The sequence below is a fragment of the Falco rusticolus genome, chromosome 10 (assembly GCF_015220075.1).
Source record: "Falco rusticolus isolate bFalRus1 chromosome 10, bFalRus1.pri, whole genome shotgun sequence".
In the NCBI taxonomy this organism is placed as follows: Eukaryota; Metazoa; Chordata; class Aves; order Falconiformes; family Falconidae; genus Falco; species Falco rusticolus.
In genome coordinates, this window is record NC_051196.1 from 18,924,532 (window position 1) to 18,949,645 (window position 25,114).

A 25,114-nucleotide genomic window follows, 5' to 3' on the forward strand; every position below is an offset into this window, starting at 1 on the left:
CTAACCCGGCCGGGGAGGCTTGTTTGCAACAGGAAAAAAAAAACCAAAACTGGCCGAGAAAGGGGAGGCTGCCAGCATCGCGTCAGCACCAGCATCCCCAGTTTGGGTGGGGAAGGATGGTGCATGCAGGAGCGGCACGGAGCCAGGCCTGCCAGCCTCCACAGGCTGGTGTGCACCCCAGGACCCCCCAGTTTAGTGAGGAGGCTGAGGAAGCAAGGGGCGCCGGGCAGGCAAGGGCAGAGCCCAACCACCCCAGCTCATACAAACGCCACCTGCTCGAGCACATGCTCCAGACCTTTCGCCGAGGGTCACAGCCGGCTTCCCCCCGTCCTGCACCTCTGGGCAGGGACATGCCCAAAGAGCTTCCTCCCGGTGACCTCCTCAAGGAAACCAGGGCTGCCCAGCTGTTCAGAGATGTCCGCGGGAGCCCAAGGATGCTTTCGGCACCAACTTTCTTTCGGGATGCTGCCCACCTCTTGCTGCTGCAGGGAGGGAAGAATTTGGGGAAAACCTGTGCTGAGGCAAACCTGCGCAGGATGGGATCAGTGGGATCTGAACAGGGTGGCTTACGGACGGGGCTCGCATGCCAGGGGACATCCAGGCTGGCACAGGGGGGGAGAGTGGACACAGAGCTGGGGAGAGGCCCGGGGTAACACCCAATGCCAGGAGGAGGAGGAGAGGGCAGCAGGGAGCCGGGGCAGCTGCAGCCAGGGCAGCCCCTGGCTTTGGACAATTTACAGCACAGACAAATAGAGAGCAGGAGGGGAATGGTTAAGCTGAATGCTACGCACAGAGAACAGCAGCCCTGCGGGTGGCGACTCACTCCCCCGTGCACCCCGCTGTGTCCGTGAAGGGTGCATGGGCAGACGGGGTAGGTACCCCTAGCGCAATTCCACCTTGCTGGGAGCAGCAGCCCAGACGCTCAACCTACGAGTTACCAGCAGAATTCAGCATCGTTAGCGCTAATTGATGCTCGAGGAGGAGCAGCCCGAGACCCTGCATCCATCAGCCTCACCCAACATCTGCTTCCTGCCAGCCCCAACGCCTGCGGCACGAGCCTCTCCCACGGGAGCAGCAGAGGGTGCCTGGGTCCCCTCATGCCAGCTGAGGAGAAGGTGACGGAGCAGAGGATGAGTCCCCCTGTCACTCACACAGCCGGGCTCGCAGTCACAGGGAGTGAGGACACCGGTAAGGAGCAGCCAGAGTGGGACGATGCAGCAACAACTGGAAAATCAGGCCCCAGGTCCCCAGCTCTGCAGGGACACAGGCTGCCAGCTGCAGGGGACACGAGGCTCACAAGGAAAAGGCCAGGGTGGCTCGAGAAGGGTCTCCAGCTCCCATCCACGCCACTGCTAACGCTGGCCGCTGCCAGAGGCGGGCACCCCTGGGGTCCCAGGAAGGTGGAGAGTGCTGCTGTCACTACACCGTCTCCTCTCCCACCTCTGATCTACTACCACCACACAAGCTGGGCCCAGAAGCTGCCAAAAAGCACTGCTCCTGGGGAGGGGCAATCCGCAGAGATGAGTTTCTTCCAAAGGGAGGTACATGGGCAAACCCTCAAAAATTCAGCACAAGATCTGCCTCCTAACTGGGGCGCTTGGCGATGCTGCTGCCAACCTGTTTGCACTAGGCTGCACCCAGAGGCAGAACTAAAAGTTCTTTCAAGTCAAAAGAAGAGCCCTAAAAATGCATCTGGAAAAAGAGACACACGCCCCAGCACCTGCAGATCGCCCCAGCTGAGCCCGCTGCCCCCCACGCTGCTCTTGCCCTTTCAGCGTGGGGAAAACTGCCTTGGCTCGGGCAAGGGGTGCCTCCAGCCAGCCGAGGACACGGCTCTGCACAGCCGGTACCACCCCTGCGGTCATGAGGAGGAGTTCGGCGCCATGAGACAGACCTTTCCTCTTGGACTACTTTATTTGGTAAAACTCAGAAACCAGCAACTGATTGAGCTTCCCAGAACTTCCCTCCCTGAGCGAGCCACAGATCCTGTGGAGGGAGAGGAGCACGCTGTCCCACTCAGCTTCATCACCCACATGTGGAGGAATCCTCCCTCCCCGTGTCCGCACATTTCACCAGCCCCAGACGACTCCTCCAGCCCTCGCCCTCACCCTACAGGCAGCTTCGCTTTCCTCTTCCAGAAAACATGAATCAAAACAGAATCAAAAGTGAAACTGAAAGAAAAAAAAAATAAAATAAAAGAACCAAACAAAAACCAGATACTAAAGACAACAGTGACGAGTGAATCCAGGCAAGGGCACCGCATCAGCCGAGCGCTACCGGTCAGTCACCCGAGAGCGACCAGCAAAGCCCAGTTCTGGGTCAGTAGCCAAGTCCGCAGGATTCCTGAATCCAAGGCAGGCAATGACGTGGTGCCTGACCAACACCCCCCCCAAATCCCTAGCAAGCTGGCTCCCCTCCAGAGGCTCCTTCCCCCATGTCCCCTCAGGCAAGGGCCACCACCGCTGGTGTTCAGCTGGGGTCCCCAAGCTACAGGTGGGGAAAAGACTCCCTTGCTCTACATGGAGGGAGGTGCTAGGGAACGACCCCGAATCCTGCTAATGGATCCGGGTCAGCTCCTCCACAATCTTTATCAGGTCGTCTACAGTGGCTTCCCTCTTCATGCCGCTACCGTCGTCAATCTGCAAGGAGAGCAAAAGGCATCAGAGCACGCAATGCCGAAGAACACCCTTACAGGAGGGCACACATTCAGGATTTACTGCAGCCTGGAATCCTGTGCAGGGTCCCTACTGCTAGTTTGGAAGGGTCTAAGCTCACATCACCCATCGCACCTGCAAGTTTGCCACCACCTCCTGCATCTTGGGCCTGCTGATGTCCAGGAAGCTTTCAATCAGGTCACCATCAATGAACCCCGTAGCCGGTTCTGTTTTGCGTTCAGTGTGAAACGACCTCCAGGTGCCACCGTCAAGGAGCCAAATCCACAGGGAGTAACAGCAGCCCCGGACTACGGCAGCAGAGCAGCTGCCCCAGACTGACAGTGCTGTGTCGGGAGGATCACCGAATTTGTGCCACAGTTTTAGGGCTACCACAAAGCCAGACTCATTCTCAAACCCTGTAAGATAGACCCTGCTCTACTGCAGGCACCTTCTGGGAGCACAAAGCCCTGGGAACCTGGAAAACACACTGCCACCCTCTCCAGCTGATGTACGCTCCCCACCAGGGTGTCCCAACAGAGATAAACCTCCACCACCCCACCCTGTGCCTGGCTCGGGCCAAATTCCCAAGCCACCCCCCAGCAGCGAGCGGCGCAGGCTCCTGACCGAACTGCGAAAGGATATAAGGAGTGCTCAATCTTGCCCACGCTCTTGATGACTTTATTCAGCCTGTTCTGCATGTCCAGCAGGAGGTTGTACCAGCTCTCCGACAGTGAGGTCACCAGTCCTGCAAAGGGCAAAATGGAGATGAAGGGTCAGGGCTCACCCCAGGGTGTCCCAGCAGCTCCCAGCAGGCAGGGGTTGGCAGGCTGCCAGGACTGGAGTTGTGCTGGAAACTGGTGCCTGGGAGAGCTGGGACAAGGAAGGAGTTTCAAAGAAAGCCAGAGCACTTTCCTCTCCTGGAAGCAACCCAGGGAGAAAAGCAGGTTTCTGAAGGGAGTACGGCACAGAGCGCCACGCGAGCGGGGAACAGAGAAGATTGGAGACATGAGGAAACCCCAGCCCAGGTTCAGCAGAGGGAAGGGGACCTGTCACCCTCCCACTCAGGCTGGGGAACCCCAACCCTTACCAATCATGCCGTTGACTGTGCCGAAGAGAACAGAGCCCTGTGTTGGTGTAGATGTCTCCCCCAGGTTCTGCATGACCAGAGACCCGTGACAGAAGACATTGACAAACTCTCCCAGGTGGGACAGCCCCACCTCCTGCAAGTGCTGGCGCTCCTCATCGGTCGTGGCCGCGCTGAAATCCAAAGCACCCTGGCTCAGTCTGTGCTGCGGTGACATGAAAGCTTCCTCTGCTCCCACCTCACCCCTCCTCAGAGCTGGGCATGCCCCTCCCAGCTTTCCTGCCTGACACACATCCCTCTTGTGGAGGAGAAGGTCCTACCACCCCCATCCCTCCCATCACGCATTGTCACATTCCCCCCTGACAGCCTGCTCACCTGTCCTTCTGGCACACAAACAAATTGAAAGCATTCTCTGCTCCCAAGAAGTTGTCATCGTCCAGGATCTCCACGGCACTCATCCAGTTTGGATTGAAGTCCCGGGCAATCTGGAAGGGGACAAGAGGAGACTCAGTGTGCCCAGATGGCCTGGCCTGTGATCCAGCATCTTCTTCCACCCAACGCTAACATTCAGGAGCAAGGTGGGATCCAGTCTGTCCCTCTGTGCTAGATGAAGCAGCTGAGCGCAAAAGGCACTGAGCACCTTCTGGAAGTGGCCCTGGCCCGAGTGGCACTCTGACAATGCCAGGACACTCCCTGGGCAAGCGCAGGCCAGCCCGTGCCAAAGGCATGCCCAGAGCCACTCTAACACGGTAAGTGCACAGACTGTCTCAGCGCCTGGTCCCTCCCCCAGCTACGCTGCATTTGCTGACAGAGATGCAGTCGCACTAAGCCATTCCAACTACACAACAGGCAGTCCAGATGGCAGCTCCCCACCCTGGCAGGCAGCAAGCACGCACCCAAAGCCTGCTCTTCAAAAGGCTGCTGATACACTGTCCACTTCCCTGGAAGTCCAGATATCTGTCCCTCCAGAAAACACAGGGATCTAGGCGATGCTGCTCTCATTGCAGAGCCCTACATCATTGTCTTCAAAGGGCTGGCAAGGTGGGGTGAGTCAGACTCCTTTTACCACCTTAAACACTGTTCCCAGAGCTACTGGAACAGGCAGCACAGATTCCCGGCATGCCTTTGACCAAGACTATTCGACAGCACTGATACCTCCTCGAAGTTTCCTTCCATGGGCTTGTATGCCAGGAGGAGGACAGACCGCATCAGATCTCCCACAAGGATGAAGTCCCCCTTAGTCTTCAGGTAGAGTGCCATGATGTTGTTGTAATGGTTGCACTCCGTGCGCAGCTCCTTCTCAGCTGTCCACTCGTACAGGCGCACCTGAAGGAAGTGACATGGCTCTGAGCCAGCACGGACACCCACACCAGCCAGGACACACTCCTTGACAGAAGTCAGGGACCTGGCTAACATCCACACAGGTGGAGCAGCTTCCAGCTCTGAAATGTGCTCACAAAACAAGTCAGGGTCTTGCAAGAGCCCTACCGTGCTGTTGATGCTGGCTAACAGCTTCCCATTGAACTCCACCATGGAATACACAGCCCCCTTGACCTCCTTCTCAGCCAGGCTCTGCAGCTTCCCTGGAATAAACCCATGCACAGCCCAGTTATTTGCCCTGTGCTCCCAAGGGTGGCACAATGAGGGGATTCAGATGAGCTGCTCTAAACATTGCTCGCCCTAGAAACTCTCTCAGAGGATCTCTGGGCGAGTAACACAGGAGTGACATGACAGCAAGGGCAGCCACAGAGAAAGCAAATCTCAGAATCCAGTCCTGGTGAGGGATTCTTGGGCTTCTCTAGGAGATGAGGGGAAAGGGAACACACTGTAACAGCCTGCAGCAGAGCAAGAGCCTGCCTGTGGGTAGCTGGCAGCAGGCTCCTTGAGAAAAACTGTCTGCTGCTGGGTCCTGAGCTCTCTTGGGCCCGAGAAGCTCATCTCTGACCTCCCTCAAGCAGCTGGTCTTGGCCATGGAAGAAGACCTTGTTCTTACCATCCGAGTAGTGGAAGACAACGATGCGGCCTTGTTTGGGCTCTGCCTCCTCAGGATACACCATGGCGGTGCCCACAATGAAGTAGGTGTTTGGGTCCTTGCCGAGCTTGCAGGAGACCAGGCTGAGAGCGTACTCGTTTTGCAGAAACTGGTGAGCATGAAGCACTGTGCAAAGAGGGAAAGGCAGAAACGATCAGGTCACCCACAGCCCAGCAGGCAGCACTTCCATGCGTAGGCAAAGCAGCTGAAAACTCAAGACATGCCCAAGGTAGCTGTGTGGAGATCTTCTCTCCCATTCCCCACCACCCCCTTGTGCCATCAAACCCTGCTATGTCTTAAACCTACGCCCTGTGGCTGACACTCCTCCAGCAAAAATGCTCTGTCTGAAGGGAACGTGCAAGATGACTGATCTTCACAAGCCTTTGAAGATCGCTAGTCTCAGCCACACGCTGATGGGCTCGTCCTGCGGGAGAAAACTGGCCTAGGGTACGGGCAGCATTTGGGACCGGTACCTTCGAAGGTGTGCTGATCTATGATGAGCAGGTTGTGCACCTCCACCTCCTCTCCAAAGGATGTCTCATGCGGCGCTGTGCTGCTGGAGAACAGCTTGCTGGTGCTCACGCTGCTGGACAGGGCCTAGGACACAGGAAGATCGGTCACATCCTCATGCTGCTCCACATGGGCTGAGGCAACCGGGGACCAGGAAAATACATGGGAGAGAAGGCAAAGCAAGGAGCTCCCTAGGCTTGAGCAAAGGGACCCACTCCCTGTTACCAGCAGAGACATGTGACATGCATGGCAGAGGTAGCGCTGCTGAGCAACAGCATTAACAGAAGAGTTTATGCAGTGTTGTAGTTTCCAACAGAGCTATTGCCTGAAGGGCACTTGTGCCTGCATCCCTAGAAGAAGGAACCCACTCAAGACCAGACAGAAGCCTGTACAGAGACTGAAGGAGCAGCACCCAAACCCAAAGGTGATCAGACAGAATGGTAAGCGTGTCGAGGCTGCCAGAGCGCAGCACAGAGAGCCCTTGTCACCACCACACAGATCTTACTACCCCATCTCCTCCCAGGCTGCCACAGGGAGGAGCTTGCACTTGGAGCTTCGGAAGAGAAGACTGTCAAGGAATATCTGCATCATGGTTTGGCCTGAGGAGCTACGGTACCCACAGCCCAGGGACGACCTAGCAGCCACCCCTCACCTGCGTGCTGGCGCTGGGTCTGAGTGCAGTGGTGCCCCCACTGGCATCCTGCACCTCGATACGACTCGAGAGCACGCCGAAACACTGCGATACCTCTTGGTAGCAGATCTTCCTGCGGGACAAACAGAGCTGTGTGGGCAGGAGAGCCAGCACAGGCCACCTCAAGGAGAGCACGGGGGCTCTGGAGACAAGAACAGACAGAGCTGTTCACTTGCCCAGACTGCTCTGAGCACAAGCCACCAATTCACTCTGCGTGTCAACTAAGCCCCCAACGGGAATGCTGACTGTGAAGTCCTCCTCCAACCTTGTCCCATGCCGTAGAGCATGTGCCCTCAAGCTGGGCTCCTTCCCCCTGCTCAGCTCACCTGGGTGATTCATAGAGGGGAACCGTGCGGATGTGCAGCTTCTGGATCTCGTCAATGGTGCCAATTGTCAGGGTGCTGTTGTTGGCCAAGGCCAAACTGTATGGGAAGACAAAAACAGGAGCAATGGCACTTATAAGGTGGATAGCATAAGGTGGATGGCACAGCAAGAACCTCCCTCCCCTCCGCACCCCTCAAAACTGCTGATCCCAAGATCCTATTTGCTGATCCCAGGATCCCACTCACCTGTCGGGATACCCATCTGAGTTGAGAGGACACATGTAGTTCACCTCCTTCAGGTTGACATTGGAGAAGACCAGCTTGTGGTTACTGCTGTAGATGACGGTGGGGCGGTCAGAGCAGGCAAACACGTTGGTGGTGGACAGAGAGCGGAACGTCCTCAGGACGGTGGGCTGGGTCCCAAGGGTCACCTTCTTCCGGTCACTCAGCAAGCCTGCCAAAAAGGAGCACTGGTGTTGGGAGCTGCCACAACGGAGCTCCTGAGAGCAAGGCAGAGCGCAAGCAGCTGCAACACCCTGGGAAGAAATGAGTGTGGGTAAATGCATCCTGCTGTCAGCACAGGGCAGCAAAGCAATGAACGTAACCATCGGTCTCCTTTCTTCAGAGCCCACTGGAGAAATCCACCAACTCCCAGCGCCCACAGCCAGTCCCACCTAAGCATGACCCCGTCACAGTGAGAAAGAAAGAAAAAGAAGATCTCTCCAGAAGGATGAAAGAAAGCACATCAAGCAAGAGGGCACCAGTTCAGCCACCCCCTTCAGCAGCCTGCTCAGTGCTAGGCTCTGTAGTCACCTGTCTCAAGGCTGAGCCCAAAGTAGAAGAGAGCTCCATCCCCTAGGGCACACAGAAGGTAATGGCTGCTCTCAAAGGTCGTCATCAGGATGGAGCGAGGGATAATTTCTGCAGAGAGCAGAAGAGAAGGCTGATGTCACTCGTGACTCAGCCAGGTCAGTGACTGCTGCCACCACCCAGCAGCCCCAGGAGAGCCCTACCTCCTCCCAGCATCTCCTTGTGCAGCAGTTCAAACGAAGGCAGCTTTAGGATGCGGGCAGAGATGTCAGTCCAAAGCCCGATCGCACACAGTGGGGACATGCCATTAGTGTCCCCCAAAGGGGTGATGTCCAGGCAGGCAACTTCATGCTCCATTTCCGTGCAGCTGGCAGGAGGGAGGAAGCAGAGGTGTCAGTCCTGAGCCCAAAGACAGACAGCAGAGGCCAAGAGCCCTCAAGCCAGGACAAGAGATGTGCGCCCACCTGATCTGCCTGAGCTCCTGGGGTCGGATCTCCAGGTAGTACAGGGCTCGTCCCACAGCCACCACTACCTGGTTACTGTTACAAGAAGCCACACTGATGTTCTTCCCGTTGGGCTCTTTCCACTCACTCACCAGGGCTTTGGGCTCCTGACTAACCAGTCTCACAGAGGCAGAGGTGATCTGGAGAGAGAAAACGTCTCTGCTCAGAGCCAGACCACCACCTCCCATTCTGACAACAGCCCAGGGAAGTACTGCAAACCCTGCCCCGATAAGCAGGGCAGATCTTTGCGAGTCCCACAGTCAATAAGGACAGTAGGGTCATCATGAAAGATGTATCTGTTTCCCTAGAACTGGCATTACCTGGATCAATTGCTGATGTGCCACATTGCCGCAGAAGAAAGTCTGCTGATCATCCACAAACCCTGTGAGCTCCGTCTCTTCTACTTCCTCTCCATTTAGCATCAGAACTCTGAAAGGCAACTCCTGTTACGCCATGCTCCAACAGGTGCCTGACAGCCTGGCTCAGCATGAACCCCACCTTACCTGGTTTGGCCCACAAAGGACAGCACCAACGTGTTGTCTGTTTCACGGTGAGAGTCTGACCTCAGGGGCCACAAACCTGCAAGAAAGCGAGGCCACACTTGCTCACAGTGAATATTCCAGAAGCTGGTGGGTGGCAAGGCCCCTGCCCCACACCCAGCCTCAGTCTGTGCACGGTGTGCCCCCACTGGGCCCTCTCACGCTGCGGGTGGTATGAGACAGCACCGAACAGCTCACGCACCTTTAATCCCTGGCAAGTCAATGCTGGCGTGCTCATGAATCCCAATGCCGTTCCGGATGATCCGCAGCGAACCCTCTTTAAATGCACCTGAGCATGTGACCAGCTGGAAGAGAAGCAGGTGGTCTTTACCAACCACTGCCGGGAAGCTTCCCCACTCCTCCTTGCAGCGATGGGTTCAGGGGAAGGTGGGATACCCATCTTCTCAGAGGAAATTTTTTTGGTAGCTGATCCTTCCTAAATGCACAAAGGCAACCCCTTCCTCATGAAGGGGGGTACCCAGGACTTAGCCACCTCACTCATACCACTCTTAGTAGGACCTCAATACCATCCCTGCACCTGGATAAGACTTGGAGATTCTCCCACAAAAGATTTGTAGTCTTTTCCTTCTGTGAACAACCGATGCATCCATCTGGCCGGCCCAGACATTCCCAGCACTGAGAGAAGAAAAGCAGAATCAACATTACCTGCCCCTGGCCTTGTCTTTCCAGGTCTACCACACACATGTCGACGATGGGCCCGAGGTTGGTGAAGGTCTCCATAGCCACAACATAGGAGCCCTGCTCGTTGCTGTCCACGTTGAGCTATGAATAAACACAATCATCAGCTTTCAGCAAGACCAGGCAAGTGGAAAGGGTGTAGGGCAGACAAGAAAGGAAGATTTATCCGCATACACCTCTTAAGGCCATGAAAAAATTAAATATGTACAAACCGCTGTCTGAACACACAACTAAGCCAGAAGACATCTGCCGTGTACCTTCACAAGTTGGGAATCCCCAAGACGAGAGCCGACAAACACAACTCCATTGTCCAGGTAGGTCAAGCACTCTGCAATGGACGTCTGGGAATTGAGAAGACACAGATGAACCACTGCTAGCATGGGAAGAACCCTGCCACGCTCCGCAAGCACCACATCTGAGCTGCAGCCCCATAGGAAGACCTTGCACACATGAGAGGAATTTAATCCCTTTACAAAACCCATGGAGAGTCCAAGCTTCTCCCAGGGACAGCACACAAGCACCAGGCAAAAACCTGAGATGGTGTAAACTTTCAAGTACCACACAGGGAATTTCCCAGCAACAGTCCAGAGCTGCAAGAACTGCAAAACATCACTCCACCCCGGGCTCCAGAAGAGACACTGTTCCTGCGACTCAGTCCTCAGCGAAGCATGTCCAGCCTGCAGAGCCTCCCAGCCCCGCAGCGAGAAGCGACAGGGACAGCACACACAATGGGGCTGAGTCCTACCTCCCCGAGCAGTTCTACACGCAGGTCCTTCAAGGTGACAGTGCCGTCCATCTGTTCCTCCTTCTCCAGGAGCAGCATGAAGAGGCGCCCTTCCATGTCCCCCAGCAAGTATCGGGACCCGTTGGGATCCACACGGTTGTGGCACACAATTGTACTTTGCTGCACACGAAGGAGGGAGGGAATTTTTAGGAACCCATTGAAACAGCCCCAAGCGGGCAGAAGGGAACAACCACACCCACAGCGCACCGGCTGCTAGCTGTAACCCCAGCAGAGTCCATGCCTCCTACACAGAGAGGGCTGGATTCACCCTTCAATAAACCTCACCAGCAAACACAACCAGAACCTGTAGTCAAACAGTCTCATTTTTGTTCACTAGGAACCACCTCACGTTCTTAAACACATTGCTAGCTTGTTCACAGCCCAGGGAAGATGCCATCAGAATGCCTATTTTCCTAAGGCTGGGCCTTCCACAGATGCAGAGATGCTAGCTGGGACCTGCAGAGCTCCAGGCCTCGCTCCATCTCCGGACCCAAGCTCTGCAGACACTTTGCTGTGTGGTGGATGCTGCCTAGCCTCCTGTCAACGTATTTGGCTTTGGTTTCAAAATCCTGATCTTGCAGATCTTTATTGTATACAAACAACCTCTCCATCATTTATCAACGGCCCTGGCAAACTGGGGAGGTCCCAGACAACCTGAGGGAGGCCAGCGTGACCCCATCTATAAGGGCAGGAGGAGGATCTGGGAACTACAGTACAGGCTCATCAGCCTGACCTCAGCGCTGGGGGAGGTTACGGAGCAGGTCATCCTGAGCACCATCACACGCAGTGTACAGGACAACCAGGGGATCAGGCCCAGCCAGTACAGGGTTATGAAAGGCAGGTCCTGCTTGACCAACCTGATCTCTGTCTACAAGATGACCCACCTAGTGGATGAGGGAAAGTCTGTGCGTGTTATCCATTCAGACATTAGTAAAGCCTTTGACTCCGATTCCTACAGCATCTCCTGGAGAAACTGGCGGCTCATGGCTTGGACGGGCGTGCTCTGCGCTGGGTGAAAAGCTGGCTGGGCGGCCAAGCCCAGAGTGGTGGGGAACGGAGTGACATCCAGCTGGTGCTGGTCACAAGTGGTGCTCCCCAGGGCTCAGTGCTGGGGCCAGTCTTGTTTAATACCTTTATCAACAATCTGGATGAGGGCATCAAGCGCACCTTCAGTCAGTTTGCAGATGACACCAAGCTGCGGGGAGTGTTAATCTCTTGAGGGCAGTAGGCTCTGCAGGGGGAGCTGGGCAGGCTGGACCGATGGGCCGCAGCCAGTTGTGTGAGGCTCAACGGGGCTCAGTGCCGGGCCTCGCACCTGGGTCACAACAGCCCCACGCAGTGCTACAGGCTTAGGGCAGAGCGGCTGGGAAGCCGCCCATTGGGAAAGGGCCTGGGCGTGCTGCTTGGTGGCTGGCTGGACACGAGCCAGCAGTGTGCCCAGGTGGCCAAGGCAGCCAGCAGCATCCTGGCTTGTATCGGAAACAGCGTGGCCAGCAGGACCAGGGCAGTGACTGTCTCACCTGTGCTCAGCACTGGTGCATCTGCCCCTCGAACCCTGGGTTCAGCTCTGGGCCCCTCACTGCCAGAGGGGCTGAGGCCTGTCCAGAGCTGGGCAGGGGGTGCTCAGCCTGGAGAGGAGGGGACTCGGGGGGGGACCTGATTGCTCTCTACAGCTGCCTGAAAGGAGGTTGTAGGCAGGTCGGGGTCAGTCTCTTCTCCCAGATAAAAAGCAACAGGACAAGAGGAAACAGCAACTTGTGCCAGGGGAGGTTTAGATTGGACATCAGGAAAAATTATTCACTGGAAGAGTGGTCAAGCACTGGACCAGGCTGCCCAGGGACATGGTGGAATCACCATCCCTGGAGGGATTTAAAAAACACATAGATACGGTGCTTAGTGATATGGCTTAGTGATGGACCTAGCAGCCCTGGGTTAATGGTTGGACTTGATAATCTCAAAGTTCTTTTCAAACCTAAATGATTCTGTGATTCTAAACATCCCACTGGCCTCAAGTACAGGAGTGTCTGCACTCTGCCTGCACGTCAAGGACCATGTCAGCAGAGCGCAGGTGACTCACTCTGCCTGCTCCAATATGAGACTCTCCATCACAGAGCTCCAGCAGTAGTCTGAGAGCCTGCAGGCATTCAGGCAAAATGTTAGTATTTCTTTACCCAAGATCTGCAGTTCTTTTCTAGTCTGTCAATATTTCCAGCTTAAAAGGACCTTTTGATCATAGCTCAAGCCCTGTTTCAGGCTTGCATGGCACCTCAGCCATGCCATTTGTGCTTCCTGCACCATTTAAACATGGGAACTGGCCTGTCCCTGATAAAAACCACATGCTCAACTTGTGTCACAAACCCTTTAAGTCTTTTTTCCTTTTGAACAAGTGCCCCAATCATATACCAGTGTACTCAAGTCTTCAACAGGCTCATTCATTATCTTTTGCTGCCAAGAATGAAACCAGGCTCTGGCCTGGATCCTTGCCCAAAGCATGCACTACCTCCTAATTAATCCTTTTCTCTGGGGCTCAAACAAGATTTCAGCTTTGCTGCACCATTTCTAAGCACTCAACAGAGAGCAGAGCCACACACTGCACTGCCAGCACAGGCTGCCACCAGTACAAGGATCACATACATCCACCAGTCCCCAGAAATACAGACCAGACATCGTGTGGAACACCTCCACTTGCCAAACCTCAGGGAGTAAAATGTTTCTATTAGACTACACCTGGAGACAAAAAGCAGTTTAAATTCTTGAGTACAACTAGCCCAATATCGTACCGGCACTCTGAGAGATGCCAGCGAATGAAGGAATTACACAGGACACATTTCTAGGTCTCAGCAGCCGCTCACCTTGATGATAGGTGGAGCTATAGCTAGGTATTTATCTCCGTTGTGGTAGGTGATAGACTCCTGCCCAATGATGATCGCACCCCCAAAAGGCTCTGGCACTGTGCAGGGGAGAAGACAAACGCCCTATTAGAGAACCTGTGCAGCACGAGTGAGGCAATTCAGCCTTGAGAAAGACACGGGAGGGAAGATCTTTTACAAAGAAGGACCAACCTGCGATGACCATGGAGGCTTCAGCCTCTACGTTCTCCTGTTTCCAAGGGCCTTTGTTAAACTCCTTCTCGCGCAGGGACACCTCGTACGTCTTGACATGGCGACCCTGAGGGTCCTGAAAGAGAAGCCACAAATGACGATGTACACTGATGACAGCCTCACGTGCACGGCACGAGAGGCTCCAGAAGCAGAGCTGACAAGCAGCTTGCGAAGCAAGGAGACTCCACCTCGTTTCCTGCAAGAGCACTGTCACCAGCGAGCTGCTGAGGCTTCCCACCCCCCTTTCTCTCTCCCTCAGACCACATGTGTGCCTGAACATACACATACTGCTGTTCTCCCTAACTTTACCCATATGTAGAACAACCTTTGAATAAATGCCTGTGCCAAAAAAAGACTGAAAAATATTCTTGCATTTTTATACAAGTGATTTTCTGGAACTCGTATTCATCTGACGCAGAGTGCTCTAACAAATCTGGGCACAAGTGACACTACGCAGTATCACCACCGCCTCCAGCTCCAGCAAGTCATTCAGGAATTCAGCTCTGCTGTAGCGGTGCAGGTGCCAGAGCAGCTGAGCTCCCACCTCAGTGCTCCTCAGGCCTTGCAGCCTGGTTTCCTGAGGAAATATAACCTGCTTGTCGAATAATCCCCCAATGGCTCTGCCAGTCCAGTGGGCAATTTCAACTAAACCTGGCAGGCACAGAGGTCTCCAAGGCAGCGAGGCCACGCAGCCCTCACTGAAATATGCAGTGGGTGGGGAAGAGGCCCACAGATAAGCACCCCACTTCAGGAAAAGGTGGTCTGCGCTAACTAACACTTGGGAACCTGCATGGGAAAAAGGTGTATGAACACCCAAAGCAGAGAGAAGCCTTTGAACATAACCCACTGACCAATTTAATGTCTCCAAAGCTAAGACAAGGCTCTAAAGCACAGGGAGTCAGGTTTCCTTAGTCATGTCATTCACAGAACTATTTTACTATGCCTTGCCACTTTCCAGATCTGAGCAAAACCATTTTTATTCCTCCCTGTAGCCATCAGCTCTGTAAAGAAACACTCGCAGGAAAGCTGGGCACCTCCCAGCCCGTGCCACTTGGCAAACATCCTCACTGATGGCGCTCCAAAGCTCGAGGTCCTGCTGGGAGTCGGTGGTGCAGCACAGAGGGAAGCGAAGAGCAGCACTGACTGACAGAGAAGGGGAACCCAGGAGGACAAATAGCTCTGTGGGGAGGAGAAAGCTGAAGTGGGGCTGTTAAAATGGCAGAGGAGTCACTAATGAAACTTGTGACAGTTCTGCACTTTTTTACCCCACACCACAGCAGCGATTTATTTTTATGAACTTCCCCTTTTTGCGGTATCTTCTGTTTCAGAACTACACAAAAATTACCTCAGACACTGCTATTCTACTCAGTCCAAATCCTGTGATAATGATTAATACATTGAGAAGGAATAAAAGCAGCAGCTTGGAAATGTTCCCTTCTCCACACACACGCAAGTCAGAGACCCAGGGACCAAAATAAAGCCAGAGTTTATGCAAGGCCTAACGAGTCAGACAACTTACAGCTCGCTCCTGCTACAAGGATAAAATTCATGCTGAGTGTCAGGCATGGAGCAAGCTATTAATTGCCTCTCTATTTGTACAATACATGTTTATAACAAATGAAGCATTAACAGACTTGCTCTGATTTAACCTGTAAAGGTGTCAGATCTCCAGATAAGACCTTTTTCACTAGCTGTCTACGTGGGATAACCAAGCTTCTGTTTTATGATGCTCTTGAGTACCAAGTGAAAACTGGCACGCTCCTGTCCAGACCCTGACACTGAGTTTAACAATTTGTCCTAATCACCATCCCTCTCTGCCTCAGTTTCCCCAGCATGCAACAGCAACGGTACTAATCAAAGTCACAGGTATGCTCAGCACTTTTCAGAGCAGCACACCACCACTGCTAGGCTTCTTAGTGCCAGGGAAGTCACCCAGGCAGTGAGTCAAAACCAGAAATACACAACAAGCCACCCTCAGGGCATATTTCTAGGACCAAGATTGGCTATGAGCTTCCCTTCTGACACCAGGTTCCAAAGTCAGTGCAGCTGCATGGGATAAAAACACAGTCCCCACGTACACTCCCAAATCCCACAGAAATAAGATGGTCATGTGTTGTGAAAGCACGCATGACAGCCCTCCAGGTCAGGCTCTACAGTGTACGCAAGAGAACACGACTCCCTTCTCCTCTAAGTAGAACAGCAGTGCTTTTTCTAAGAAAACACTGCCTTTTCCTACAACATAGTAACAGCTGAAAATCCTTTGCTTTTTCAGGTAATCAAACCCCTTCCTGTTTTCTTCCTTTTTTGTGCACATTGTTAACTTGTCACACAAGTGCCTGTGACGCGGGCAGGATATGTGACAGCTGGGGACACTTCCCAGCAAGGCTGAAGAGAGCACGCTGTTTGTTCAGGTGACAAGCGAGAGCACCAGCTACCCACAGGGCAGGGGAAGAGCACTGTCCTGGCACGGGGGAATCTGGGCTGCCCTCCCAACCCCCAGTTACGTGGTGACAAAGTGATTTCTCCCCTGGGCCTTTACTCAGAACTGTTAGGGGGCTTCAGCAGCACCCGGATAGGGAATAAAGTCACTGCTGCCACATGGTTAGTAGCTCTAATGGTATGAGTTTGCCACTAAGAACTATGCCAAAGCTGAACTGAATTCACAGCAGATCCTATGCGCTGCTGTCCCAGGAACTTTCAGCTAGGTCCAGGCTACCCACAATTTGACAAAGCAAAGATAATCCCTCGCTCAGTCAGCACAGCAAAGGCTCTTTGGTTCAAAATAAGCATTTAGAGAAGGGCCTAAAACACTGCCTCTGTGAGGACCCAGACGATAGGAGAGGTTATGACCCCTCTTTACACTCCTGGGGTGGCATCCCAGATACAAAACAAGACACTTTCCCCCCCCCCCCCCGCCCCCCCCACGGGGAAGGCTCAAGTCTCACAGCATTGCCTACAGGAAACAACTGGCTCTGGCTCTAATCCACCTGCTCAGCACTTGCTGGAAAGACCCACGCACTCCTGCATGTTTCACAAGGAAATGGTCCTAGCCGGAGCATTGCTTCCTCTCTCCCAGAAATGGAAAAAAGCATCAGAGAGGAACACGGACTTTCCTCAGCTACACAATAAGCCTGCAGGATCCACAACTGTCTCTCGGGTCTGTTCAAAGCATTGCCTTCCACTGGCCGCAGGACACTGCTGCTGCTCCAAGCCCTCTAGAAGACCTTTAGAGACACTGGCTGGCGCACCAGCCACCTCCAGCATCCTCCACCCAAGTCACCAACCGAGAACAAGGTACCTGGTAGACAAAGCAGATGGTTGGAGCCTGACAGCCATAGAGAAACTTCACATCGATGACTTGGAGCTCTTCCAGGCGGATGTTAAAAGCCTTTAACTCCTTGTTCTCCCGGTCCAGGGGAATGACCTTGAAAAGGCCATCATAGAGCCGCAGGCCGATCATCCGGCACTCTGGGTCAATGATGCCAATTATGCCAGTCTCTGAGGGACGGCCAATGCGATCCTGAGCAAGAGATCCACAGAGAGGGGAAAGAGAGCAATTAGCACCAGAAAAAAAATCCCCATGCGCGACTCCAGATTAGTAGGTACAAGAGTAACCACCCCTCAGCTGAGAAACAACTCCTTGCACACCTCCCAACAGGCTTTAAAATACCATCTGGCAAGCCAAAGGCAATTCAGGCATCTCCTGCCTAAAGCAGACGGTCCTTTCCACCAGAGAGCCTGGCAGAGCTCCCACAGCACACACCTCTCTCCCAGGATCCAGGCACTCCCGGAACAGACCCACAACTCGTTTCCCAATACTAACTCCACTGAATGACCTCAGAGAAGCCACATTGCTGTCCTGTGCCTCTGCTTTCTACCACTGACAGAGAACGATGTTACACTGCCATGAAATGCTTTGATATCCATGACCAAAAATCACCCTCCAGAAATCCACCCCATTATCAGCCTCCACAGCCTCCGCACCATTACCCGGCAGGGGCTGATATCAGCATCTCTGTATGTCATGAGGCAGAACCGTGGCACGGGAAGATTAAGCACTTTTCCCCAAACACACTAATATGTTACCTACACCTCCTGCCCCTAACTCCCTGCTCAGCTTCACAACAGTAACTCAGCAGAAGCTCAGTGCCTGGAAACAGACGGAAGATATTTTGGCTTGACAGCTGACGGAAATTGTTTGGCTAAAGACTAACAAAAAAGCCAAAGAGTCAGGACATGTGGATTTCTGACCTGCTCAGAAGGCATGATTTTAATCCACACAGAACAATGGAGAACATCTCCAATTATTATCAACGTCGTATAGCCACAATGGTAAGGGTAACTTCAACAGTCATGATCCTGCTATGCAGCGTGTAGAGACCAGCCACGAAATGCCAGAAGAGTCATTTCCCAGGGAAAATTGTACCTTATGCCGAGTTTTGAGAACTAATTCTCTTTGAGAGCTAATTCTCTTTAGAGTAGGAGGATCTCAAATTATCCTTATTCTGCAAACTCCCCTGAGAACACAGTTGCAGCTATGTCCTCAATCCCTGAGCCTGACTCACTACAGGCAAAAACCTCTGGAAATACCAGCGGCAGCAGGTGAACCATACCAGAGCCAGCGGTAGGCAAAGAATCGTACATAACCAGGCAGAAACCCATCACCTAGGCGCAGCCTCATCACTGGAAATGTAAAACCATCACTGAGGAAGGGAATCTGCCCCTTTCAGGTGCTGCTGCTTCACTCACCTGCACGTTGCCATGGGCACGGGTTATAATATCAATGCTGTCCCCGTTCTGCTTGTACTCAAGGATGCAGGCGTTATACTTGGCTGTCAGGATGAACAACAAATCCTTGCTCTCCCCCTGCCAAAGAGAGACAGCGTGCCTTCAGCAGGGTGGCAGAGCCAGTGGTACCCACGCGCCCATGCCTGCCCTCCCCAGCTGTGAGCAGCCCCCTCCCCGCAGCACACCCACCTTGGGGCGGAAGAGTTCCATGACGGCAGTCTTGCCGTACATCCCCACCTCCTTGACGGGCCGCAGCCCCTCCGCTGTCACCACATAGATCTCCAGTCGTGTATTCTTGGCGATCAGCAGGTTCAAATCCTCTGCTGAGGTGAAGTGTCCTGGAAAACAGAGAGAAGAAATCACTGCTGAGCCCCAAAGAAGTAACAAGGCAGCACTGTGACGTGCCCTCACCGAACAACCTGCAGCAGTCTGCCGATCCTGGGAAGCCTGGCCTGCACCCCCCCAACCTCAGACTGAGCGCCAGCCTCCCTGCAGCACCCCCCAGCCATAGCACCACAAAACCCCAGCACCTTCCTCCCACAGCACCCAGCGCCCTCAGGAACCACCTTTCCTGTACTTTGATTTCTCATCTTTCCCCAGGGAACTCTATTCCCAGGGGCCCCTCCCACCGTATCCCCTCTCCAGCGTACGCTGCAACAGCCTAAACCACCGCGCAATACAGCAAGACACAGACATCACCACCAGCTCTCCCCACAGCACCCCAACCCTCTGCTGCTCTCTAACCCCTCCCCAGGAACCCCACTTCATCCCCACGCACTAAACCCCCACTGAGCTCTCAGAAACCTCAAACCTGGCCCAGATCCCCCTGAGACACCCCACTGCACCCCCAGCACAACCCCAGTGCCCCGCACCACTTCCATAAACCTAAACGCACCCGCAGTACCCCACAGCACCGCCCCCGGGAAACTCACGACAACCTCACCTCCCTCAGTGCCCCACAGCACCCCAACAAACCTGAAAGCCCCCCCGGCTACTTCTGGTGCCCCACAACACGCCTACTAACCTTGGGGCACCCCAGGCCCCTCAGTGTTCCCGCAACGCCCCCAGATCCCCTCCACACCTCAGCACACCCCAAGGCACGACAGTGCCCCCAAGTACCCCCACGGACCCCAGGGAACCCCCACACCCCGCCGGGGCCGCAGCACCCCCGCAGCGCCCCAGTCGCCCACTGAGCCTCAGGAACCTCAATGTCCCTCCAGCCCCTCAGTGGCCCCCAGCACCTCCTCGCCCACCAAGCCCCCCGTGCCTCAAGAGCCCCGCCACCACCCCCACGGTCGCACAGGTCCCGCCGCGCCCGTTAGGCCGGGGGTCCTGGCGCCGCCTCGCCGGCGGTACCGGTGACGCAGCCGTTCACGGCCGTCGGCTTTTGCGCCGTCACGACGTAGTTGTAGGACATGGCGGCGACAGGCAGAGCCGGTAAGGCGGGACGGGAGCGGGACGGAGCCGGAGCAGGACGCGGCGCGTACCGGGAGCGGGGCCTGGCGCGGCCTCTCCGCCGCCGCCGCCACCGCCCCTTCCGCCCGCCGCCATGACGTCAGCGGAAGAGGCCGCGCGGGGCCGCTCTAGGCCGCTGGAGGACCTGGGGGAGCAGACGAGAGGGCAGGTGGGGAAGGGGATGTTTCGGCGGGTCCCTGCTTGCGGGGGGGATCTTTACAGGGGGGTGCGCCCCCTTGTGGCCCCCCACGCCCCGAGAAAGGGTCCCTGCTGTGGAGAGGGGGTCCCATACTGAGATGGGGTCCCTGCTGGGGGGGTGCGCCCCCCCTACCCCCCGCCCCCCCCCCCCGCCCGCCTCAAAAGGGTGTCCCTGCTGGGGGGGTGCGCCCGCCTTTGCCCCCCTCTGCTTCAGGGACAGTCCCCCTCCCCCTTCCCCCCTGCCCCAGGAGGGAGTCCCTGCTCAGGGGGATGCTCCCACCCTGTCCCCCAGCCTGGGAGGGGATAACTGCTAGAGGTGTGACCCCCCACCCCCTTGAGGAGGTCCCTGCTGGGGGGCTTGTCCCACCCTACCCCCCACCCCCCAACACCCCAGGAGGGGGCCGCCATTTGGGGATGACACTGAGCCCACCAGCCCCGTCCCCCTCCTGCTGCCCCTGTGCCAGGCCAGACCGTCCCTGCGGCTCCCCCGGGTGGGAGGGGGTCTGTCCCCACCGGTGGTGGACTTTGCCCCCCCTCAGCCCCCACTGCCTCCCGCCAGCGCTCGGGCTCGGGCTCGGAGCTGAAGCCGTGGGATCCTCCGCTGTCCCACCACATCACCTGCATGGAGGTAAGACAGGGCGGCGAGGAGCCCCCTGCTCCCCCCGCCATGGGGTGCCCCCCCTGTGCCCCCCCCTGTGCCCCCCTTCTGTGCCACCAGGTGCCCAAGAAGCTGGTGAACTCGGTGGCGAGCTGTGCCGATGACGCGCTGGCAGGGCTGGTGGCCTGCAACCCTGGCCTGCGGCTCCTGCAGGGACACCGGGTGGTCCTACGTGCGGATCTGGTGGCCATCCAGGGCCGGGTGGCCCTGCTCTCCGGGGGGGGCTCTGGCCACGAGCCCGCCCATGCAGGTGAGCCCCCCGCCGCCATGAGCCGGCTGCCCCCGGCACAGCTCCGAGCACCCCATCCCGCTCCGCAGGGTACATCGGGAAGGGCATGCTGACCGGCGTGGTGGCCGGAGCCGTCTTCACCTCCCCGGCCGTGGGCAGCATCCTGGCAGCCATCCGGGTGGTGACACAGGCTGGCGCAGGTAGGGTGACACAGCAGGGCATGGGTTGGGGCTTTACCCCCCTGCCACAGCTTTATGCCCACCACACTGTGTCCCGCCGTAGCTGGGACCCTCCTGATCGTGAAGAACTACACCGGGGACCGGCTCAACTTCGGGCTGGCACTGGAGCGGGCGCGGGCAGAGGGGGCCAACGTGCAAATGGTGGTGGTGGGGGATGACAGCGCCTTTGCCACCCTGAAGAAAGCTGGGCGCCGCGGGCTGTGCGGCACCGTCCTCATACACAAGGTCTGCAGGGTGCCGCTGGCACCCAGGGCCCCGCTGCGTCCCTGTGGGGGTGTAGGATTTTGGGGGATGGGGCTTGGGGGTCCCTCACCCGCTGCTGCCCTTCACAGGTGGCGGGGGCCCTGGCCGAGGCGGGGGCAAGCTTGAATGAGATCGTTGAGAGGGTGTCAGCGGCTGCTAAAGCCATGGGTATGCCTGTGGGACCCCCTGCTGCCCTGTGGGGACCCCCATGGGGGCCAGTGATTCCTGGGGGGATACTGTGCCTTGTCCCCCAGCCCCGTATCCCCCACCCCTCCTGGCAGTTTGCAGCCCCGGGGCAAAGCAGAGCCCCCCCATCGGTCCCCAGTCCCCTCAGGCTTAACCCCGTTTCCCTCCCCACGCAGGTACCCTGGGTCTCAGCCTGTCCCCTTGCAGCATCCCGGGGTCCAAGCCCACCTTCCGGCTGGCTGAGGATGAGATGGAGCTGGGCCTGGGTGAGGAGCTGTCCCCCAATCCCCCCCCCACCCCCCAGCAGGGGACGAGTACCCCCTGTTAGCCATGGGGCAGGCATCACCCAGTGCAGGAGGTGCCTGCAGCACAGGGTGATGCCGCCCCATCTCTACAGGGATCCATGGTGAAGCGGGTGTGCGCAGGATGAAGGTGAGCGAGACCCTGCCATGTCCTGCTGCCTCCTGCTCCCCGCCCCCCGCCCCCCTCCCCAGCTTTGCCCTCATGGCTCACCCTGTGTCCCACAGGTGCTGCCGGCAGATGAGGCAGTGGAGACGATGCTGGTGCACATGACGGACCCCTCCAATGCCTCCCACTTGCCTCTGAGACCTGGTGAGCCCCCCTGGCCCTCTGCATAGCCCCCAGACCACCCGGGCAGGGGTCTCATTCTAACCCCTGCCCTGCAGGAGCCTCCGTGGTGCTGGTGGTGAACAACCTGGGCGGGCTGTCCTGCCTGGAGTTGGGCATCGTGGCCGGCGCGGCTGTGCGCTGCCTGGGTGAGTGTGTGCGTGTGTCTTTGGGGCACCATGCCCTGGCTGTGACACTTTTGCTTCTGGGGACCCTTCCTGTGACACCCCCCAGGTTCACAGACCCCCACCCCTGTGCCCGTAGAGAGCCGAGGTATCCACATTGCCCGGGCCCTGGTGGGCTCCTTCATGACAGCGCTGGAGATGGCTGGGGTCTCCCTCACGCTCATGCTGGTGGATGAGGAGCTGGTGGGGCTGATTGGTGAGTGCCTGCTGGCAGGGATGCAGCATGGGATGGGGGTCCCCAAGCACTCACTGGGTGACGAGGCAGCCAGGACACAAGGTTGGTGGGGTGTCCCGAGGTGCCCCAGTGCTGGCTGCTGGCACAGGTGGTGCTGCTGGACACGCTGGTGAGGATCCGGCGGAGTCCTGCTGAGCCAGCGCTCAGCTCTCACCTCCTACTCTAGATGCCGAGACCACTGCCATGGCTTGGCCCAGCCTGGCCGCGGCACCTGCAATGAGCCAGAGACAGGAGGTGCCAGTGCCGATTGAGGGACCAGGGACCGCACAGCATGAGACCAGCACAGGTACCAGCAGCCCTGGAGAGCTAGAGTCCCTCAGGAGCTGGCACCGCCCCGTGCCTCGGTTTCCCCGTCTCCCCCAGGGACGGGCAGGGGTGACGTCTCCTCCCCGCAGGGCCTGGCGCAGCTCAGGCACAGCTGGTGCTGGAGCTGGTGTGCAGCACCCTGCTGGACATGCAGGACAAGCTCAACGAGCTGGACCGTGAAGCAGGTGATGGGGACTGTGGCCACACGCATGCTCGAGCTGCCCAAGGTGGGTGCTGGAACCCTGAGGGGTGCTGGGGTGCTGTCGGCCGGGGACTCACCCCAGCTGTCACCTCCCAGGAGTAGAGTCTTCCCCAGGACATTCCTTCTCGGGGAGCGGGGACCCCTGAGCTGGGGAGCCTCCGAGTTGCCCCCTCCTATGGGATAGGGTCTCCACACCTGCATCCCCAAAATGTCTCTGCATCCAGTGGCAGCTGCCCCATGGCATCGCAGGGGGTGTCCCTGCTTGTCCGCAAGAGGGGCAGGGATCCCCAGGTTCCCCTGGAGCAATCGGGAGGCCCCAGCTGCCCCCAGGGTGAGACAGAGGTCCCCCGGGCCTAGTGGGTCACCCACGTGGAGCTGAGGGAAGCGTTCTAGCCTGTTCCTGCCTCGTTCCCTACAGCCATCCAGGAGTGGGTGCGTGCGGGGCCGCCACCGGCAGCCCCAGCCCAGCTCCTCTCTGCCCTGGCTGACCTGCTGCTGGAGAAGATGGGTGGCTCCTCTGGCGTGGTGAGCGCAGGCTAAGGGGAAGGGCTGTGGGTTTGGCTTGTGACACCGTGGGACCCTGGTTGTGTCCCTGCTGCGAGCGGTAACGGGGCTGGTGTCCCGGCAGCTCTACGGGCTGTTCCTGACGGCGGCCGCCCAGCCCCTGCTCAACCGCAGTGATCTCCCAGCCTGGGCTGATGCTGTGGATGCCGGTATTGAAGCCATGCAACGGTGAGTGCCATGGGACCCCTGGGACCCCTGATCCCTCTGCAGAATCCTGCCAACCCCTCTGCATCCTGCACAGGTACGGAGGAGCCGCACCAGGAGACAGGACGATGGTGAGTGCTGGTGTCCCAGGGGAAGCGGGGTAGAGCCACGGGGGCTGTCAGCAGCTCTGGGCTCAGCCCCCTTCCCCGTCTCTCCCAGCTGGACCCGCTCTGCGCTGCGGCACAGGCTTTGCACGCCCTGCGCAGCCCTGGTGTTGACCTGCTGCCGGTGCTGGCCACTGCCGTGCAGGTACGGGGCAGGGGCAGCCCCGGACGGGCAGCCCAAAGCCGCATTGGCACAAGAGCAGGGTGGGAGTCACCACGCTGGGCTGGCCTGCGGGGTGCCGGCTGCCCCGGCCGCATCCTGAGCACAGCCCGTTTTTCCCTGGCAGAGCGCGGAGGCCGCGGCAGAGGCCACCAGGCACATGGAGGCCGGGGCGGGCAGAGCCAGCTACATCAGCTCGGCCCAGCTGCTGCAGCCCGACCCAGGTGCGGTGGCGGTGGCAGCTGTGCTGCGGGCCGTGCTGGAGGGGCTGCGGAGCTAAGGGGCAGCTGGCCCTTGGCCACCCCCAGTGTGGCTCCAGCAGTGATGGGGGACTTGGCAGCACGCCATGTGTACCCCCAATAAACCTTTGTGGTCCCTCTAAGCTGGCCTAGAGCATCCATTGCTATGAGAGGGATGGGATGGTGGGGATTGGGGCTCGTGGGGATGAACCCAGTTCTGCCAGGACATGTCCCCACGTGAAAAGGGAGAGGAGCAGAGATCCAGCTGGCCCTGTGTTCCAGTGTGAGCATGACTGCTGGGGAGGAAGGAAGCTTCCGGGCTGGCCATGAGCCTTCCCCATCGGGTGTCAAGAGGGGAAACCGCAGGGCTCACATGGCCCCAGGCACGGGGCCTGGAGGAGGCTCTAGGAAAGGCACCACCAGGGGCAGGGGCACAGCCTGCTCAGCGGAACAGGGTGGCCCCAGGCTGGGGCAGGGGCCGGGGGTGAGCAGGGGGACCAGCTGGCGTGACCCTATACTGCTAGACGAGCTCTGCCTCCCAGCAGCAGAGGGGAGAGTCTGT

The 25,114-nt window shown here is 57.3% G+C and overlaps 2 protein-coding genes across 5 annotated transcripts; one reads left to right on the top strand and one right to left on the bottom strand.

Annotated features, from left to right (window-relative positions):
• Positions 1–1,895: 1,895 nt before the first annotated feature.
• DDB1 (damage specific DNA binding protein 1) lies at positions 1,896–20,033 on the bottom strand. The gene is made up of 27 exons (XM_037401752.1): positions 19,875–20,033; positions 18,708–18,856; positions 18,480–18,596; positions 17,029–17,250; positions 13,692–13,806; positions 13,482–13,579; positions 10,591–10,749; positions 10,103–10,186; positions 9,813–9,929; positions 9,349–9,451; positions 9,111–9,186; positions 8,928–9,036; positions 8,569–8,747; positions 8,308–8,471; positions 8,108–8,215; positions 7,541–7,748; positions 7,298–7,393; positions 6,933–7,044; positions 6,244–6,367; positions 5,732–5,896; positions 5,227–5,321; positions 4,894–5,064; positions 4,114–4,223; positions 3,742–3,911; positions 3,297–3,399; positions 2,790–2,913; positions 1,896–2,639 (listed from the first exon to the last, which is right to left on the bottom strand). Exons 1-27 carry the CDS (start codon positions 19,933–19,935, stop codon positions 2,556–2,558), a joined length of 3,423 nt encoding a protein of 1,140 aa, XP_037257649.1. The 5' UTR covers positions 19,936–20,033; the 3' UTR covers positions 1,896–2,555.
• A 27-nt stretch (positions 20,034–20,060) lies between these two features.
• Positions 20,061–24,695, top strand: TKFC (triokinase and FMN cyclase). 4 transcript variants are annotated; one of them, XM_037401777.1, is made up of 18 exons: positions 20,061–20,142; positions 20,731–20,799; positions 20,890–21,079; positions 21,148–21,258; positions 21,341–21,522; positions 21,630–21,708; positions 21,903–21,992; positions 22,124–22,158; positions 22,254–22,338; positions 22,413–22,502; positions 22,618–22,734; positions 22,940–23,059; positions 23,169–23,306; positions 23,700–23,806; positions 23,910–24,013; positions 24,087–24,120; positions 24,209–24,298; positions 24,441–24,695. In XM_037401777.1, the coding sequence occupies exons 1-18, from the start codon at positions 20,068–20,070 to the stop codon at positions 24,591–24,593; spliced, it is 1,869 nt and encodes a 622-aa protein (XP_037257674.1). In that variant the 5' UTR covers positions 20,061–20,067; the 3' UTR covers positions 24,594–24,695. The 4 variants fall into 4 exon arrangements, 3 of the variants coding, with proteins under 3 accessions (XP_037257674.1, XP_037257676.1, XP_037257675.1); XM_037401778.1 differs by having other exon boundaries at positions 20,104–20,142; positions 20,711–20,799; XR_005106441.1 differs by lacking the exons at positions 24,209–24,298; positions 24,441–24,695 and adding an exon at positions 23,506–23,612.
• Positions 24,696–25,114: the final 419 nt, after the last annotated feature.